Source organism: Aplidium turbinatum, chromosome 8, assembly GCF_918807975.1.
Source record: "Aplidium turbinatum chromosome 8, kaAplTurb1.1, whole genome shotgun sequence".
Classification (NCBI taxonomy): domain Eukaryota; kingdom Metazoa; phylum Chordata; class Ascidiacea; order Aplousobranchia; family Polyclinidae; genus Aplidium; species Aplidium turbinatum.
The window spans coordinates 13,787,687-13,808,652 of NC_137479.1; the positions used below are offsets into that span (position 1 = coordinate 13,787,687).

The following is a 20,966-nucleotide window of genomic DNA, read 5'->3' on the forward strand; positions in this document are numbered from 1 at the left end:
TTTTCCATTTTTTGTGCAGCCCTTCATCTTCTTCCAGCTATTTTTCCTCAAATAGGCTAAGGCAGTAAGGCTATTTAAATTAAGACTATTTTTTTCTCGATTTACACAATTTCGAAGCTTAAGAAGTGATACGACCATCTTTTCACTCCCCTGTAGGCTACCTGTGAAATAAGTTTTGTGCCTGTAGTAATCTAGCTTGAATTGAATTCACTGCAGGAGGATGACATTCTTGTACAAAATTGTAATAAGATATACCCCATTGCTGAAAATATGATATAGTGTTTATTTGATGTGTGGCCCTCCTGTAAGCATTACATTTTCCTAACTAGCCCTCGTGTTAAAAAGGTTGCCCACCCCTGCCCTAGCACTTCCTATAACCTGTTGCATACCCTAACTCTACAGCTAACACTTCTACATTCATGGCTCATCGCTACTCTGCGAAATAAAAACTAACCTTAAAAAGTCTGTAAAGTTATTCGGTTAGGTGGGGCTGTTTTCCATGCAGCCCCAATAGATTCAAAAATTGCTTTAAAATACCAAAAGAGGTGGAGCTTCAAGGTTAATTTTTAGCCAATCAGAGCGCTTGAAATCCAGAATCTCGGGCTGCAGAGCAGTTTGCCCAAAGTCGGTGTTGCCAAACAAAACTTTTAATATTTTAATTTTCGATCCGCAATTTTTAAGTGATAAAAGTAACCGGGTCAGACAAATACAGAGGAAAACATATTTTTCCTCTTCTCTTTTTTTTAGGTGGGGCTGCAGCCCTGCAGCCCCATGGCACGAGCCGCCACTGACTACATCCTTCATTTCTCGGATGTAGCAGAGAACTTCAGCCAACAACAGACACCTGATTCAACGTTGAATCAATGTAAAAAACGGTTGATTTGCTATCTGGGTGCGACTACTATACCAACTTCCAAGAATTTCGCTGCCGTAAATACTATAGTCACCGCTGTCGTTTTGTTTGAACTTGTAAAAAAAGTGTGTTTGGAGTCAGCGGTAAACGCAATAAGTTATTTGACAAAGCGCTGTGATCTTTCCAAGCCAAAGTTACACGTCCTGTTATTGCAGATAATGCAACTTCATCATTTTGATTTTATTCCATCAAGAATTGTTTTCAGGCAAAAGCGACTTTCCAAAAATCGATTTAACGAGTTGATTGCGAGATTCGTGAGTCCAACTGCTTCTGTCAGAGGGCGCCATGTAACTCATCAGCTTCGGATGAACTTCATACCTTTACAACAGAAAAAAATTCAAATAGTTGAAATTAATGCCTGTTGCTCTTAACTTCTATTCAATGAATTTTAGAAAAAATGTGAAAAATAGCAGCGTCTATCTATGACCAGTGCTTACCTAACTTTTCTTCCTTTACTTGCTTTCGTATCGACGATTTTCTTGGTTTTCGTCTTCAAATGTTGGAGTTTCAGCCAGTTCCTGAAATTAAAATTGAATATATTTTTACAATGAAACACGGTTTCCTTGCAGAATTGCATTGGTTTTGTAACTTGCTGACTTACCGTGTCATTTCAACGGAGTTACCCAGGTTTTCATTGGACACAGAAGTCGAGGTCTTTTGTTCGATGAACTGACGCAACAACTGCTGGTAAAAGTCATCGTCATCAAACGTCTCTTTGTCGACTTGCTTCAAATGCGTGTTGTGTTCACTCTGCAGGCACAAGCGTTAGACATGTTGTTGAAACAAGCTCAAACAAAGCGGTATGTTCTAAACCAAAAAGCGAATATATTTAAGGTTTTGTCGCTTCTACTTTTTTTTAAAAAGACTCCTGCCATGTTATGGCAAGTACTAGTTTTCGCTATGATAGTCGAATATAACACGAAACTAAACTGATATTCAGCACATGCATCAGCTTTTGTACAAGACCTTATCAAATTTTACCAAAAAAAATAGCAGTCTTTGTTTTTTACCTTATCTGGGTCTGCTTGTCCGACGTCGCTTGAAGTTCCAAGCACCCTGTATGAGGAACGCTGCAGTTGAGTGCGTCGTATCAGTCGGTCACGGTCGGCGAGCACGTGCTCAATCTGTGCCACGGTTGGACGGTCGAAGCTGGAGAACGACTGCAACGAATAGAAAGTTCTCTGATACATCAGTTGAGACAGTGGCGGATCTAGGGGGGATCATCCTCTCGGAAACACATAAAAATACGTTTATTCAGGGTGAATTTGCGAGATTGGCTTCATTTAAACCTACACATTATTGTGTTTTGTTGAAATCGCCTCCCTCCTAAGGCTACTTGCTGGACCCGCCCTGACTTGAGATGTCTGCAAGAGTGATTAAAAATGAGGTTTATGTCTCAGCGACTCAATGTGAAGACTTCTGGCATTAAACTTTGTTTACGGACAATTTCCATATAAGATAGTCGCAGAAAGCAGATACGAATATACAAGGGTGTAGTCTGCCCATAGTGTGATGGGAGCAGAAATCGTTTCATTCCCAACAACGGTTCAACAATAGACAATACTTCTCACTTGAAAGAACGTTATTTGAAATTGATGTTGTAATGTGATTTTTTTAAAAACAGCAATGAATTGTGTGGTTCACAAATATTGAAACTACAATTAAAAAGAAAGAACAATGCAACTAAAAACCACCTTGTCCTTAGCTTTTCCGGCAGTCAGTAAAGTTTTGTTGTACCATAGCTGCAGGGTCTTATTTCTTCGTTTCTTGAGATGAGAGGAGCGCTTTTGCAGAAGATCGTTCCACGTTACAGGGTTGAAAGTATGACGAGCTTTCAAAGACGCTTCTTCTTCGCTAAACGTATATTTATGTTTAGTGAACGTAAAATCGACCAATCAAAAGCAACACAATCGTCTTTGAAGGACTTTTAGATATTCTTGTTAACGCAAACAGTAATAAATCTATTCAACTTTTATAATAAAGTACACACAGACGTATGGAACACACTGTGCAGTTTTACGCAAACAAAAACATATCAAGAATCTACCGTTCTTTAAAACCAGTTGTGAGCAATTACATACGACCAAGTTGGCTTCGAAAAAAAATTCGTTTCACTCAAACCTGTCACTCTGCGTGGAATCGTCGTCTTTAGCTTGACGAAGGAGTCTCCCTTGCAAGTCAAACATGACCGAACCGAGTTTTGTCAACGACTTTGTTGCTGCTTTGATAGCGGTGGAAACATCTGGACCGGCCTATGGATCAGGTAATTAAAACGTAGGTGGATACAAAACGTTGCGTAGTTACGACAAAGTACAAACCAACTGAAAAATTTGGTGACGTTTACATGTCTCAAACGTTTAAAGATGTTGGTTTTACATCCGAAAGACAGATTTTGCTCGTAAAAAAAGGCGGACCAACTGTACATGAAGGTCGCAAAAGTCGCATACAGGTCATGCACTATCAATACCAAGTCAAAAAGTTTGTTATCGTCAAATTACCGACCAGCTTTAAAAAACCACTTGTTAAAACTGAAAGATAGATTGTTGTAAGCAAACTTGATCAGTTGCAGTTGTCATATTAGCACATGTATGTGTTATTTCTGTACAATTTTATTTATTCTGTTTGTATGTATTGTATATCTATACGACTTGACAGTGCTGAGAACATAACCTGTGAAAAAAATATCAAAGGCAATACACTTTTCACACACCTCTGCAAATTGTGGGTAGATGGCAGGTCTTGGAAGTTGGTTAGCAAGGCCCAAAAGCTTTTGAACTTTTATTCGAGTTTCAAGCAAGGACTCCCACAAATCTGTGACGTAACACGTGGGTTGTTAACAAGAGAATGTTCAAGTACTACATCACAAAATGGAGGACACACTTTTTTTAATAAAAATAATCAATATGATTAATATTTATCATTTTTAAATTTTAAATAAAATGATTAATATGTGCTTTAGCATTGTCTAATGTCTATAGCTTCTTATTCCCACTTATTTGCTTCAACAAGAGCATCAAATCAAAGTAGCCAAATTTTGCAAATGAAGCACTTGTCTATTGCGATCTAGTATTCAATAAAACATCTGTACAACACAGACATGATCTAGACCTTCCTCTATGTGTTTACTCAGCTTTAACCTAACTCAGGTTTAGCCCCGCCCCTAGCACATTTTTATCACAAAAAATTTTGGTTTGGGTTTTGCAATCTATATGCCATACAATTGGTGAAAGAGTAAAAACTGTACAAGAGTGCAATAAGTTGACTTTAACATTTTCAAGCTTTCGCCAACAAAGTGTGCAGTTCTACTGTTACAGTTAATAGATATATATTCTTCCAAGTTACGAGTAGCCTGCCTAGCACACAATTGTTTGAAAATTTGTCAGTATTTTAAAGGTTCTCGTAAAACAGCATTTTTTCCATAAGAAAGTGGACAAGTCTTCCAAAAAGAGGACGTATTGTAACCCTACCACAGTATAATAACTTTTCGTGATGCATTCCAAAAAACTGCAAAAGCCATTGAATTTTACTACTCTCTAGTCTAGGGTGACATAAAAACAATTACTTAGTTGATTCAGGGTATCTTTTCCCTTCATTGCTTCGGTTACGGTTGACTTTTCTTTGGTGAATATCCCCGGAGCATATTTATCCTCGTCTTCGGAGTTCATTGCCGCATCTGAATCAATCTCTTCATCATCATCATCGTCAAGATGCGGATCCTGCATGAGCATGAACACAAGATGAGACATCGGACAAATTATGACGCACTGGTTCAAATATCTCATAGAGTTTTAAATGGTCTAGAACAGGGGTTCTTAAACTTTTTGAGCCGCGCCCCCCTTTGACGTGCCATCCAAACTTGCGCCCCACCAAACTACAAAATTAGCAAACATTAAAGTGTAATGACTACAGGAATTTATAGTTAGCTTTCATCAATGTGAGGGATCTGTAGTTGTTTTTCGGAAACCAAAAGTTTAATTCGAGGCTTTGTAGCTGATAATGCACACTTCAGATCGGCTTCACAATCAATAAGTTTGTTTCGTGTTTTTTTTTTATGTTCAAAAATGTAGAAAAGCCACTTTCGCACAGATAAGGACGAAAACGGAAGGACGAAAACGGACGAAAACGGAAGAAGTGTGCGTATCGCCACGCTACTCACTCCCTTGTATATGTGCAAATATTTAACCCAAAAATCAGTTAGTGGCATTGCTTCATAATCGTCTTTTGCAGTGAAGTTACACTTTATTTCCAAGAATTCCTCTTGCAAACCGTCGGGAAGAATGTCCTCGTTAGCACGAAAGGGATTTCTTGTCATCTTCCATTCTGGAAGGTCGGTGTCACCCAAGTCTGGAAAATAGCGTTCGAATTCTTGTTTCAAAAGCTGAAGGTGAGCCTCCACTTCAGCCTTAAGCTCACCTTCCAGTTCAAGTTGCTTTTTGTCAAGTGCAGTATCTAGGTTGGTAAATGAAGCTGCATTTCCTATTTGTATTCGGCGGTGCCACAACCCCAGCTTTGCCACTAATGCTCGAATGGAATCATAGCTATTAATCCGGTTAGTATTTCTGCCCTGCAAGAGCAGATTTAAGTTATTGAGGGCCTCGAAAATGTCCACGAGGTATGCCAACTCCAGCTGAAACTTCTCTGATGAAAATGGGCAGAAGGAGATCTTGCTTCCCATGAGCTTCCAAAAATAGCATCAGTTCATCTCTCATTTCATACACGAGGGCTAACTGATTACCTTTCGATAACCAACGAACAGATGTATGGAAGAGGAGAGTCTTATGGTTCGAATCCATATCCTTGCACAGCTTGGTAAACAGTCTCGTATTGATGGCACTGGTTTTGACGAAGTTGACGGCTCGTATGATTACTGTAAGCTTATCTTTCATTGCAGCTGGTAGAGTCCTAGAGGCCAGAGCCTCACGGTGAATCACGCAGTGAGATCCAATGGCATTGGGACTTTTTTGCTTTATCCTGGCAATAAATCCACTTAGTCACATGCGTTTAGTCACATAGTTTGACATCACTCGCGCCCCCCTTGTGAACCTTTCGCGCCCCCCAGTTTAAGAACCGCTGGTCTAGAAGTAAATTACAAATTTTCAAAATGCCGATGTGAACTATTTAGTTTTTGACATACTCAAGTTTCTCACATCCAGTTACCTCATTACTCTCAGCTTCCTCTTCATGGTCTTCCTCCTCATCACTTCTGCAAATGGTCTAGATAGTTTAAAAAGTGAAGTCAAACACTAAAACTAGATATGGTTTGGTTGAATACTTTTGTTACAATGAATAAGAACTAAAAGAAAATTTGATTATACAACAGTCATTAGTACACTCACTCAAGAGAAGCGAAGCTCTCTTCATCTGTGTCATCATCATTATCCATGGCTGCATCATCAAACAAATCTTTCCTTGAAACTATCTTTCCTTTATACATGGGTTCATCTTCTTTGAGTAAACTCAAAGACTTTCTGAGACCGATGTTCTTTTCAAAAGGCAGAGCATAATCAGTTTCCTGGTCCACAAGTTTGCGATCAACCAGTCTTGCTCTTGTTTCTAAAAAAAACACAAAGTCACAGATAATGGGCCTGCCAGAAAAACACGGAATGGCCCGATTCGGTGAGTCCGATTCGGTGAGTCCGATCCCTTAACGGGAGATTTTTTCAATTTTTTTTTTTAATTATCGGGTACCGTGGCCTAATTATCATGGCCGTTTTAGGGTTAGGAGTTAGGGGTTAGAGGTTAGGAACTCACCGAATCAGACTCACCGAATCGGACTCACCGAATCGGACTCACCGAATCGGACTCACCGAATAGTAGCAGACCCAGAAAAACAGAATACCTTATCAATGCACAAAAAATCGTGTTCAAATATTGCCGTATCTAAAAATCTGTCATTAAACTAACCTCAATCTGTAATAATATCAATATGGGTAGAAGCCAGAGCATTTGGAATATCCTGCCTAGCACATAATTGTTTGAAAATTAATCAGGATTGCAATACAGTAGCCCTCGTTATTCAGCCCACTTTGAGACCGGACATTTTTAGGCTTATTAAGCGAGGGACAATTTTCTGCCACTCCTATAGTAATTCTGGAAGAAACGAAATTAGGCTTAATAAGAGAGTGGGTCTATTAACCGAGGGCTTAATAAGCATGAGTATAACAAGCTGTATTAGTTTATTTATACCAGTGAAAAAGCCTCACTCTTCATATTCAATGAAACTATTTTTTTCAAACAGTTTACAGAAGTAATAGGTAACGTCCTTATTGCCAATACAGAAACTATTGTCAATTTAAGGCAAATTTAGCAATAGAAGTGATAGTATGTCAAAAACATTTCACAAATAAACTGTCAGTCATTTGTAAAACTACTGGCTCCAAAGCTCGAGTAAGTAAATTGCAATGATTCATATACAATATACAATTTATACATTATACAATACATGGGTTAGATGGAACATAAAACCTCAAAATTTATATACTGTCTGTAGTCTGTACACTACTAATGAACAAGATTGGCAACTTACCTTCATGGATATCATCTTCTGGATCAAATGTTGGATCAGGATTGATCAGATCTTGTAGCTCCTCTGCTATGGATGTCATCATGGAGTTTCCTCCCGTGCACAACAAAGATCCTAGTGGATGCTTTCAAATATGAATTCTCCAATTGCGGTAAAGAAAAAGCTTGAACACAAATTATGCAAACAAAATTTACTGGTAAATTCTATCAACCTGCTTCTAAAAAATGAACAAAATAGTTGATATTTATACGCTTTTGACCGAAGTTGGTACTGCACAAATTTGGGCAAGTAAAAAAGCTTTTACAATCATTTCTTAAATTTGTACATAGAAAATCAAATTAGAAAACCACAAACGAGGAATACCAGCATCAAATGCTTTTATTTACCTTAACAACAACTTCAAAATTTATATACGTAAGTATGAATTATTCATAAAATCTTAAATCAACTGTATCACAATTCAAATTACATGTGTAAACAGGTTACAATGGATGATTGACATTTTTCAATATTGCTTTGATTGTTGAGACACAATTTCACAAAATCTGAATGTTAGTTCATAATAATGAAACTGATTTCCTATAACATACTTTTGTTAGGTTTAAAGTAGTCAAATTTTGATAATCAATATATAACTCAAAGTGACGAGTAAAAAGAGAAGGTTTTCAACATTGAAAAATATTTGCCAAATTTATGATGTTCAATTGTTCATGAACTATGATGATTGTAAGGATAAGCAACTGGCCAGAAATTAAACAAGACATATCATTAAAACTACAGATGAAAATGTTTAAAATACTTATAGTGCTAACTGACAAGATTTCCAGTATAATAATTGTTTGCCTTGTTAATCACTGAGCAATGACATATATATCAGTTTTGTCATTAAATCCAGAAAAAACACATATTGTATATACCAAACTAAAAAAAATACGAAAACAATGTGTACAATATACCATACTATCTGGAATTAAGATTAGGTAATAGACAATTAAAATACACATATCCTTGTTTTCGGAGGTGTTTTTAACATAAAAGTACAAAGCAGTTCACAAACATTTGGTACAAGATGAAGCAAACAGAATAACATTAAAGAGTTTGAAGTATGAGCAGAAACTGTTCAAAATGATAACTGATGATTGATGTTTACAATCTACATCGATACAAATTAGGTTTGTAGAATTTAAATTTGCAAATCCCATCGCCAAATTGTCGAATCATCACAAACACAAATTAAAATACTTCCATCTTTCGAGAAAGCTGTTTGCCTGATGGTGGTGGTGCATCGGATGTTAGTTAGAGTAGAACATTTGAGTTTAACAGGATCAAGACGATCTAGTTCCCATAGAAATGCCTTGCCATACTGATTCCCAACAGCCACAAACTTATGCCTATAATCCATTGCAAAACGCATATACCAAATGTCACAGTGTTGGAAGTCGAGTCGACTCAGAACTGTTACATTGCCTTCCTTTGGCTTGACATCATCAATCTTAGTGTCGACAGAACCAGGTTTCCAACAAACTATGCAGTTTTCACAGGATTTTGATAAGATAAAATCACCAAACCATCGCGCACAATCAACATAATTTTTATGAATGTCTCTAGTGTGAAAGTATGGATAATGCACATGAAGAGTTGGGAAAGGCTCATTATTTGAATCAGGTTTATAGAGATCAGAAGCTTTCAATGCAAGTTTGAGCTCGTCAGTGTCAAAACGCCATATCTTCAATGAATGGTCCATTCCACATGAAACAATTTTTGTACCAAAGACATTGAAATCGCAACTAAGTACCTCATCTCTGTGACCTTCCACCCCTCCAAAGATGCAAACTAAAACATCTGATTTGATGTTCCAAACTCTTAAAGAGTGGTCTTTGGAAGCACTGAGAAGAATATGTGGAAGACGAGGATGGAATTTCAACTCGTTAACAGCATTGCCATGTCCAATGTAGTGTTTGATACACTGCTTTGTTGAAATATTTAAGACTCTAATAACACCGGTAGATCCAGTTACAGCCAATAATGAATGTCCGGTAGTGGTATCAACTGTCCATGCACATGAGTAAAAGTTTTCCTCGGTGTCAGGGTCACAATAAGCTTGCACTAGCTTTATGTAACCATTTTCTCGGCATTCATAAACAGTAATTCGATTGCTACCAACAGTGGCAAACAATGCATATTTACTACTACTATTGTTCATACAAAATGCCACTCCAAACAGCGGTAAGCCATGGTCTTCTTTCAAAGAATTTGTGCACTTAAATAATCCTTTTGCTTGAAGTTTTTTAGAGGCTTTCCCTTTAGTTTTTCCTCTTTTAGGTTTTGCTGCAGTGGCATCATCTGTCAAATCAGTTAAGTTCTCTTCCATAACATTATCAGCTTCATGAGTATCCATTTGGATAAACTTACATGAATCTACAAAAAATTTTGGAAACGGTAAGTATTGAAATTCTTTTATATTTTATCACCGTATAGTATAATAAGGTAGGTGAGATAATTTAAAATTATAATACTTATTTTTTATAATTGAATGTTCATCAATATCTACCACACCTATCAAGGCAGATTTTTATGACCTATTTTGCACAAAATTCAACCTTTTTGCCACTAGAGATTGCTGTTGTAAAGTTATAACGATAAAGGAAGCTTCAAAAAATTTCCCTTGTTTGTCTGCACAATTTTTAAAAAAGTGTGCCTCATGTAACGGTCCAGGAGTTACTTCAGTCAAGAAGTTACCATAACTTTCAGACAGCGTATACGCAGTCTAGAGTTTACTGCCAGACCAGAAGTGACCAAATGAAGGTTGCCAGATCTGGGTCCACGTCTTTTAGGCGCAGACAGTTAGGGGCACACACTGTGGCGCCCATTCATTTAGGTGCTATTCCTAGTAAAGTCTGCTTGGCACTTGTTTTTTTAATGCACGTGTTCGGTATTTTGTTGTTAGTTGTAATGTATTGATAAAGCTTTAGCCGACGCAAATCTGGACTAACAACAACAAATAAATGCCGAACACGCGCATGAAAAAACAATACCGTACGGTATATTTTTGTGTTCAATACAACATTTTGTCTGAAAAGCATTGCCGGATAACGGAATGGCCGGTTTCGGTGGGTCCAATTCAGTGAGTCCGATTCGGTGAGTCCGATCCCTTAACGGAGGATTTTTTCAATTTTTTTTTTAATTATCGGGTACCGTAGCCTAATTATCATTGTCGTTTTAGGGTTAGGGGTTAGAAGTTAGGAACTCACCGAATCGGACTCACCGAATAGTAGCAGACCCGCCAGATAAAGCAGCTTCACTCACTGAAATGAAGCCATGACTAACAATAAATAAATGCATGCACATCAACAAAACAACATATTTTTCTGTTCAATACAACATTTTGTCTGAAAAGCATTGCCGCATAAAGCAGTTTCACTCACTGAAATGAAGCCATGACTAACAATAAATAAATGCACGCACATCAACAAAACAACATATTTTTCTGTTCAATATATAACATTTTGTGTGAAAAGCATTGCCCTACCTGCCAAGCTAATACAATCTGCAGACTTTACTAGGAATAGCACCTAAATGAATAGGCGCCACAGTGCTCCGCACCTAAATGTCCTGACGCCACAGAGTGCGCGCCTATTTGACCGGTGCCTAGCTGTCTGCGTCTAAAAGACTGATGGCTGCAGCAGCTTCAACAAAAATAAGAGGAAAGTTAAAACAAAACCTTGTCGCAAAAATCAGTGTGGTGTTTGAATAAAAAGCTTGTTTAAAATTAAAACAAAGCATTGCTTAGAACAGTGGTTCTCAACCGTGGGTCCACGGACCCCAAGGGGTCCATGAAGCGATTTCCGGGGGTCCGCAAAAGTTTCCGAGTTTTCAACATGACGGATAAATTAAAAAATTTAAAAATTGTTTGTGCTTTGTTTATGTATTAGCCCATACGCGCCGACTTTCAGGGGGACCGGGGGACGGCGCCCCCCATAAATTTATGATTGAGGGGCAACGAAAATGGCTATTACAAGTGGAGTTTCAAAGACAAAATACTTCGAGAGAGATTTAGATCATTTAAACGGACTTAAAGAATGCCGAAAGCGAAAAACAGCAGCTGATTGCATCGCTTTCTCTGGAATGTGAAGTACTTCTGAGATGCGCACAGCAGGCACGCTCACAGTCACACACTGCTTATCTTCCCGCGCGTGAGGAGCAACTTCAAAGTCAAAACGCGTGGTAGCGAATGCGAGGTTGAATGTTTATTCTCATTTCACGAGTAATCCAAACGTCCGTTAGATTTTTTGTGACTTCAAACATGAAATCGATTTTAGCAAACTTTATTGAGTTGAAACTATGACACAACAAACATTAGGTGAATACAGCTTAGAAATCATACGGAACGGGAGTTTCAAAGTAGAGCGTAGAGTAACTTACGCTGCTGGAATAGTCATGTAACTATTCATGGCAATATTAAGTAAACCAGCTAAATTAGACGACCTATTTTCAACAAGGTCTTCCCGCTGTGAGATCAATTATGATTCAACAGAACGCATTGTTTTGTTCGCAATGTGTGAGAATTAAATCGAAAACCGATAAAAGAAAAGGTGTTTAATGGTCTTGGTCGCAGATATTGCCTGCATTAACGACGTCTCCTACCGCTATTATCACCTAGCCAACCTGACATCATTGTTTTATGCGCCGCTAAGGTTTGACATCGACTTCAACGATCATGAAATGTTACGTAATAAGAACGATTATTATCCTACACGCAAAAATAAAAAAATTGATCTCTTAAAACAGCTCTTTTTGCTGTTTTGTCTCGTGAGCTTTGTATATTGCTCAACAAGTGAATAAAGTTTAGAATTGACAAGGAATCATTAAATTTGAAAATTTAGTTTGAATCTTTGCAAATAAACGTATTCGAAACTTTTACTTCGGCCGACGTCATTTCACAATTCGTAATCTATGTCGGCAATGATTTTGATGCAGCAAAAATGCGTTCATTTTAAAAACTGCCGAGCTGAAGACAACAGCTTGTCCCGTGTATAAGTCGAACCTGTCTTCTTGAGGTGAAAATCACTTGCGAAATGCGAACATCTCGACCTATGCTCGAGTATATAGGGTATTTGATAGAAGACTATAAAGACTTTCGATAAAAAACAGAAGAGAAAACACTTCGCCGTTGACCCGTTGTTACCGCTTTGAAGGTAAGTAGGCTAATTAGCAAAACGAGGTAAAGTGATAGCGGGTTTCCACTCTGCTTTAGATCATGATTTTTTGCGTTTTATTTCGATAACTTCACTGTCTTGATCGTTGTTATTCACTCGCACGAAAAGGAAATGAATCGGCTTGTTTTCCAATTGTTCCAATTATGAGCTAATAATATCAAAATTTTTACGACTAGCCCTACTGCATGTGTAAAACTAATCGTTTCAAGCAGCGGTTCTAATAAATTCTGTTTGCGACCTAGGTGTCAACACAGTATAAACAAGACAGTGAGCTTAATCAAAGGCTATTTTAATTGAGTAAAATAGCGTTATGGTTATGACGTCATCACTTTTCTCGCCCCCCAAGGTTTTTTGAAAAGTCGACGCCTATGTATTAGCCTACAGTGATTCTTAAACTATAAGTCGCAACGCACTGGTGCGTCGTTTGAAATTGCAAAGGACATTGCACAAAGGTTTGGTTTCTTAACTAAAATATCATATAAATTACTTAAACCTTTTAATAAGGCTATGTTCAACTAAATTCTTTTAAGACAACAGATTGTTGATCAATGATTAATTTAGAAATACAAACGTTAGTCAGCAGTCTATCACCACTCACAGTTTTGCAATGACAAAGATTATAACGAATTAATATTGATTTCAAATGAAAAAAGGGAGAAATTCTTTGTAACAGTCGCAAGTATTCTATTAACTTTTGATAAAAGTTGTAGAAAAACATCAAATGAGCATATAGCTTACCGATGTTTGATCCTGTGTGCCAACATATAGCTCATAAGTCATAACATAATTTCGTCAATCTCATCAATCGTCAAGTGCGTTGCGAATTCAGCAAATTTTTTAAGTGTGTTGCTTTGAAACTTATGTAACATATGATTCCATAAGGAAACGCGATAATTGAAATTTTTAGGGGTCCGCGACCGCTTCGAAGACACCAAAAGGGGTCCACCATGACAAAAAGGTTGAGAACCACTGGCTTAAAATATTTGAATCATGGCGATCTTGCATACAGCACAGGCCTCAATTATACATCATGCAAGCTTTCAATTTGATTAAAGACAGACTTGATTGCGCTAGATCAGAGGTTTTCAACCTTTTGAGATTCAAGGACCAATTAAAAAAATTGTGTCTCAGTCACGGACCACTACTCCCCTTGTAACGAACAAATGTCACTTATTGCTTGCTAAGTCATAAACAGGAGTTGGTTTTAGACAGATTGCTGCATTTAGTGCAAACCTTGAGCTTGCACATTTGAGCACAACGTATACTTATCGAGCACAATACTTTGTTTTTATTGTAACCAGTGCAGAAAATCCACATTCACAAAGATAAGATGTCGCAAAAGGTAAAATTATTTTCAAAGCTTTCTGAGACGGTTGTGGATACTCGTGTGAAGCTTGTAGCCTATCCAAAATTTTATCAAGCTCACTCTCTGATGGATGCAACATATTTAAAGTAGTGTCTCTGGTCAGTTCACGGACTGGAAACTCATGAAAAACTCTGAACGTTCAAATCATCAAAGTAGAAGTTAAATTCATCGTGCAGTGACTGAGTATGGTCAGAAATGAAATTCGTCAACAGTTACGCGGAAGGTCGGGTTAGTTGAGCCACTGGGTTAGTTGATCCACTCCCTTTAATTCTAAAATGTAGTGAGGTAACCACATTTTATCATCACGTGATCTTAAAGTTTCTCATTGCGTCGTCTCCAGTCTGGTTTGAGTTGACGATTGATATTATATGTGGTGCTGAAGTTAAAAAGTTGTGTTTTGACCTTGGAAAGTAGATTTTGAAAATATAGGTATGTCCAATAATATTTTTTTATACTTAGTTACTGAGACAGTTTCATTCAATTTGTTTGGTAGCTTACCAAACAAGCTACAATCTGAATAAAAAGCGGCATAGTGTGCCATAAAGTTTTGCTGTGGTTTTAACATTTTTATGGCGGTATAGTTGAGGTGTTAGTTGAGCCACTGCCTTCGGTGTTAGTTGAGCCAGTGTAAAAAGGGCGTTATAATGCTTACGAAACCTCCACACATCTTACATAGATTGCAGCCTTTGGATAAGTCTGTTTACGGTCCAATAATTCTCTTTGAACTACATAAAATTCAACAAAGGCACATAAACTTGGTCAAGCTTTAATGATATGGTGTTATTTGGATGCCGTAGCAATACCTTCATTATTTGATGTGTACATTGAGTTACGAGCGACTCTTGGAGCAATTGTTAACCTGTTTTCATATATTGATATTATTACTTTAAATACCAACTAAGGCTTGGCAAAGAAACATGGTTAAATTTGTGTTTTCAAAAATAATAAATGCAGCTCAACTAACCCTCACCATGCTGTTAATTGAGCCATTTGACTTAGTTTTTAAACACCTGTGGACCCGGTTGTCGCCGTTCGATAAGGCTTATACTTCCTACAGATATTGTTTAATATACATAGGCTGTAAAGCACTGTGAATGAAGAAATGAAAGCAACTCATATAAAAAAAATTGCAAATATGCAAAAAGTGGCTCAACTAACCCGACCTTCCGCCTAATTGTTTATTGATTTCAGCATTTTCTGGTTTCTCAGTGAATTCGTACAATAGATCAAATATGTCAAATTTACCCTGCAATAGTCTTGTCTTCCAAAGATAAAGTTTTTTCTTAAAATCAGACACTTTATCACTGAGGGTAATTAAATTTGTCTGCTTTCCTTGCAGCAATGAATTAAGTTTATTCAGTTGTTCAAAAATGTCAGCCAAATAAGCCAGAACAGCAACCCAAAAGCTATCGTTGAAATGAGCAACAAGATTGGATTTTTTATCCAAGAAACTCTCTCACAGCATCACGTAACTCAAACAGTCTGATAAACACTTTACCCTTTGATAACCAGCGAACTTGAGTAACATGCATCAGTCAGTAGCTGTTCAAAATCAAGATCCATACTCGAACATAATGAAGCAAAGAGACAACAATTTAGAAGATGAACCTTTATAAAATTAACAACTTTCATGCAAAGCATTAAAAAACAACGATTTCAGACTTTGCTCGCGGACCACTCGGCAAATGCCCGCGGACCACTAGTGGTCCGCGGACCACAGGTTGAGAACCGCTGCGCTAGATGACAGACCAAATTGCAAGAGCAAGCAGCTTGTCTTGAATTGTATAATAGTTGATAAACAGTCTATACTTTACGAAGTTGTAGAATATAGAAGCCTGGTTATAAAATATACAAAAAGTTTCAACTGCATGATATTCTACCCATTTGCAAGTTTTCTCAAACCAATTTCGAAACAGCATACCTCCTTGCAATAGCAACAACTTCTGAACTGCTACAGCGGAATAGCAGTCGAGAAGTGACTGTCAGACAAGTAACAAGAGCTGCCAGGCGCATTGACGAAAGATACAAAAGGGTCATTCCATTATAATTCAACAAGTGAAGGCAACCCGCCCCTCTTGGAATTTTTTTGTTTTTAAATATGTTGATGTGCATGAAATTCTGAATGCAACAAAAAAAATTATGAAAATTGATTAACCGGTTCACTAGATATGCCGTTTTGAAATTTTTTGATCACTTGGTGGCGCTGATGAGTTCTCAAACATAAAAATGTCATTTGTTGTGCCCCCTGATGATAGAGAGGTGATCAAACATTCGATTTCACTATTTTTAAGGGTGAGGATTTCAAAAATGCAAGTGTTTTATGTGTATTACTATCACAAAAAAAGTTATAGCAACTTCTATTGTTTTTGGGTGGTTGCAAAAAGACGCCCAAAAAGCCTTGTGGGAATCCACGTAGAGTGAAAAAATTTTTTTTGTAAGATAATTAAAGATGTCATTTATTATAAAAAAGAAAAAAATTAGAGGTGTTTTTGTTATTATTTTTTAATTTCATTTTAAAGTAAAGTATGGTTTTTTGTCTATTTCCAAGCCTTACATTGTTGCTCTTGTGTCATGTAATAATGGGCACACCAATGACATCATAATGGTTATTATTGCTTAACAATCAGCCTGTTAGTTGAGGTTCAAAATGGCTGCTCTTTTAAACCTGACTGCTTCCTTATTGTGTTTTCTGTCTGAGAACACCCTGTGTAGGTTAGTTAGTGGGTGTTGTGAGTAGAAGGTATTGAGATGGAGGATTGCACTGTTGGAAAAAAAAGTAGTAGTACTTGTCATTTGAAATGGTATAGCCGTAAAGACGGCTACATAGCTTTGTCTGACCTTTCTGAAACTGAAACAAAGTTAGTTCTATGGAGATCTGGGATTGAACTTGAAAAAGAGGAACTGCCAATGTCAACAATTTGCAATCATTATTTTGCTTACTATCTGAAAAAATATTCGAATCATTAAATATTGATTTCAAATGACAAGTATAATACTACTACTTTTTTTTCCAACAGTGCAATCCTCCATCTCAATACCTTCTACTCACAACACCCACTAACTCCCCTACACAGGGTGTTCTCAGACAGAAAACACAATAAGGAAGCAGTCAGGTTTAAAAGAGCAGCCATTTTGAACCTCAACTAACAGGCTGATTGTTAAGAAATAATAACCATTATGATGTCATTGGTGTGCCTATTATTACATGACACAAGAGCAACAATGTAAGGCTTGGAAATGGACAAAAAACCATACTTTACTTTAAAATGTAATTAAAAAATAATAACAAAAAACACCTCTAATTTTTTTCTTTTTTGTAATAAATGACATCTTTGATTATCTTACAAAAATTTTTTTTTCACTCTACGTGGATTCCCACAAGGCTTTTTGGGCGTCTTTTTGCGACCACCCAAAAACAATAGAAGTTGCTATAACTTTTTTTGTGATAGTAATACACATAAAACACTTGCATTTTTGGAATCCTCACCCTTAAAAATAGTGAAATCGAATGTTTGATCACCTCTCTATCATCAGGGGGCACAACAAATGACATTTTTATGTTTGAGAACTCATCAGCGCCACCAAGTGATCAACAAATTTCAAAATGGCATATCTAGTGAACCGGTTGATCAATTTTCATAATTTTTTTTCTGTTGCATTCAGAATTTCATGCACATCAACATATTTAAAAACAAAAAAATTCCAAGAGGGGCGGGTTGACTTTTTGAAGAAAATCTGTTGAATTATAATGGAATGACTCAAAAGCGAAAATCTTGGAACTATATACATTAATTAAATGATATACATTCTTCTGGTGCAAACTAAGCTAAACTATCACAAAATTTATGAGGTGATAATCTGCTTTTATTCTGACATTTTGTCAATCAGACATGACTGACTTCTTAAGAGGGCTAGGTCAGGTAGTGATTGCCTGTCTAGAATAACAAAACACAGGACCACTCTGACTGTAAACCATTCAAACACGCAAAATGAAATTCAACTTAGAAACAAAAATTATTGCATGCAAATTTTGAAACTATATAAGAGTTTGAATGTTATCAATAAAAAGAAACTTAAATAAGGGCAGAGCGGGGAGTCAGCAAAGAAGTCAATCGTGTCTGATTGATGAAACGTCAAAATAAAAGCAGATTATCACCTTATATATATATATATCTTGTGATAGTTCAGCTTAGTTTGCACCAGAAGAACGTATTATATTATTTATCTAAATGCCTGGAAAATAGTCTCATTCAATTTTAAACTTAACTTGTTGATCTCAAACTAATGCATAATTTTTCAGTTAAAATTAATCAATGTGTAAAATCGATAGGCTACTGTGACTTTTTGAGGGGTTGGAAATTTAATTATTTACCAAAAAAATAATGAAATATTTGGCAACCCTGGTCACTTCTGTACTTCTGGAGGGTGGCGACGATGTTGTACCCCCGATGTCGTCTCCTGATAGCCTACTTTCACAATTCTGCTTTCGTGGCCTCCGCTTTAGCAAAAAAGTGTACCGGTATTCCGAACGATTGCCAAGTCTTTTCGGCAGCGTTATTCATAATCCCTCACTGGGAACGACATAAGCATTGACGCTCGAACTGAAATGCAACAGCCCGCCGCATATGAAGTCTATTTGGCAACGTTATTCATAATCACTTACTGGGGACATGGGCATTGACGCTCAACCTGAAATCCAACAGCCCACCGCATAGCCTATGAAGCTTTTTCTGGCGGCGTAAATGATTGCGCGTCCTGATGCATGAGGGGATGACATTGGCAGGGGACGACATTGTTGCCACCCCATTCATTTGTTGTTAGTCATGGCTTCAGTGAGTGAAGCTGCTTTATCAGGCAATGCTTTTCACACAACATGTTATATAAACCAGTGGTCTCCAACCTTTTTAAGAAGCGACCCCAATTTAAGCGAAAACGAAATCAGCATTTACATGCAACCCCATTTTGTTTTCCAATACGGAGAAAAATATTTGAAGTAATGCTGAAACTAAATAGGCCCAATACGAGTAAGTATGCACAATTACAGAGAAATGTGGCTACACAAAAGTATTCCAAATGATTGTTTTTAAGAAGTTTCACATGACACATGAACGACTGAACGTGATTTCACGAACACAAAATTGTCAATTTGTTTCAACATTTAATTTGCACTGTTAATGCAATGGTTTCAATTTGGTCAAGAACGTCATTGGACATAATCTTCAATCCTACGTTTTACTGATAGTGAAATTGAATTCAAGAGATTGTAATTTACGTTCAAAAAACTCAGATGGTTTATCCATGCAGGCAGCCTGGATAATTTTTTTTCAAAATGACGTTTAAGTTTATTTTTCTTTGTCGATTCTTCTGCGAGAAATTTATGACACTTCAGTTTGCCATTTGAATCAGTAAAACCAAGTTTTAAAAAAGCCTTGTCATATGATCTTCTTCTGGTATTTTTTGCTGCCATGTTTGTATAATATTTAGCTACACTTACTAGCTGCAAATTACCATTACTAACTGCAAAGTAAACCGAAAACAGGCGATGAAATGTCTGTACAGTTGCACACTACACCTGCATAAATAACTATTCACTTGTTCTAGAGTCACCATGAATAACAAAAAGTTAATCTAAACTAGCATCGTAGTCTTTTTTTTTCATTAATAAATTGAATATGGTGAGTTTTGGCAGCCCCAGGAAAAGTTAAGGCGACCCCACTTGGGGTCGCGACCCACAGGTCAGAGACCACTGATATAAACTATTCAAGTTTCAAAGCATATGACTGAGTTCACTTTTCATTAAGTCAAATAATAACTACACTAAACATCAGTCAATCTGGGTAACCAGCCCTGCGTCAAAAGCCTCTACAGTATTATATAGGGTAAACCGGGGTAAATTGGGATGAGGGAAAAATGGGACACGTCTGGGTAAATGAGACTGTTTACAAAAAGTGCTTAATTGTGGTGTACCAGTATTTTTTGTTTGGCTGTGGCTATTCTTACAACATATTGTAAAAATAGCCTCAGAGGCTATTCTTACAAGCACCACTCAAGCATTACGTTTGACATCAATATGCGCTCATGCGTGATCTGGAACTGGTATACAAGTCGCGACCCTGGTTAAAAAGGCGATGACGTCACACAGGAGGAATCCACCATAAAATGGTGGAAAAGTGGGGTGAAATTAGTCAACCATGACAAAAAAAAGCGTGCAAGTGTCCGCTTTTACCTAATAGCTATGTAACACAAGCCCGAAAAACACCACATATCTCCTTAGAAAAGAATTAAACTTGACCAAGTTTAACTATTTATCCGAAGAATAGCCTACTTCTAAAGATACCAGCATTTAATCAATAATATATCTTTGTCGTTTCTGCTTCGATTTTTACAATTGAACCATTGCTGGAAAGCGCAAGCTATCGTTTATCCAAATGAAGGTCAGCCAGACTCTAAAAGTTAAAAATATTTCTTAGGTAAAGAGTTGAACTTGACCGACTTTAACCATTTATCCCAAAAATACTTGTAAAGATACCAGCATTTAATAAACGCTAATCTAAAGAACATATCTCTGTCTATTGACAAGCAAAAGTTGAGGTTGATAGCTTTTTCACAAAGCGAGCAACCGGGCTTCAAACACAAGCAAATAGCGCCCGATGACTCGTTGCATTTCCGAATCGAAGCAAGTATACAAGTCTCCCCGGTCTGCGATCATTATATGTCTTTATTAAATTAGTTGTAAGTTGCTTGTTTCTGCTTCGATTTTAACAATTGAACCATTGCTGGAAAGCACAAGCTATCGTCTATCCAAATTAAGGTCAGCCAGACTCTAAAAGTTAAAAATATTTCTTAGGTAAAGAGTTGAACTTGACCGACTTTAACCATTTATCCCACAAATATTTTTAAAGATAACAGCATTTAATAAACGCTAATCTAAACAACATATCTCTGTCT

The 20,966-nt window shown here is 37.1% G+C and overlaps 2 protein-coding genes across 2 annotated transcripts; both read right to left on the reverse strand.

Annotated features, from left to right (window-relative positions):
• Window positions 1–711: 711 nt before the first annotated feature.
• On the reverse strand, window positions 712–7,649 carry LOC145775547 (protein AATF-like). Its single transcript, XM_082586846.1, has 11 exons — window positions 7,440–7,649; window positions 6,250–6,466; window positions 6,071–6,116; window positions 4,476–4,629; window positions 3,624–3,724; window positions 3,035–3,165; window positions 2,608–2,767; window positions 1,924–2,073; window positions 1,515–1,663; window positions 1,351–1,431; window positions 712–1,231 (listed from the first exon to the last, which is right to left on the reverse strand). The coding sequence occupies exons 1-11, from the start codon at window positions 7,519–7,521 to the stop codon at window positions 1,102–1,104; spliced, it is 1,401 nt and encodes a 466-aa protein (XP_082442972.1). The 5' UTR covers window positions 7,522–7,649; the 3' UTR covers window positions 712–1,101.
• On the reverse strand, window positions 7,649–9,881 carry LOC145775548 (polycomb protein eed-like). The gene has a single exon (XM_082586847.1). The coding sequence runs from the start codon at window positions 9,832–9,834 to the stop codon at window positions 8,620–8,622; it is 1,215 nt and encodes a 404-aa protein (XP_082442973.1). The 5' UTR covers window positions 9,835–9,881; the 3' UTR covers window positions 7,649–8,619.
• Between the last annotated feature and the right edge of the window lie 11,085 nt (window positions 9,882–20,966).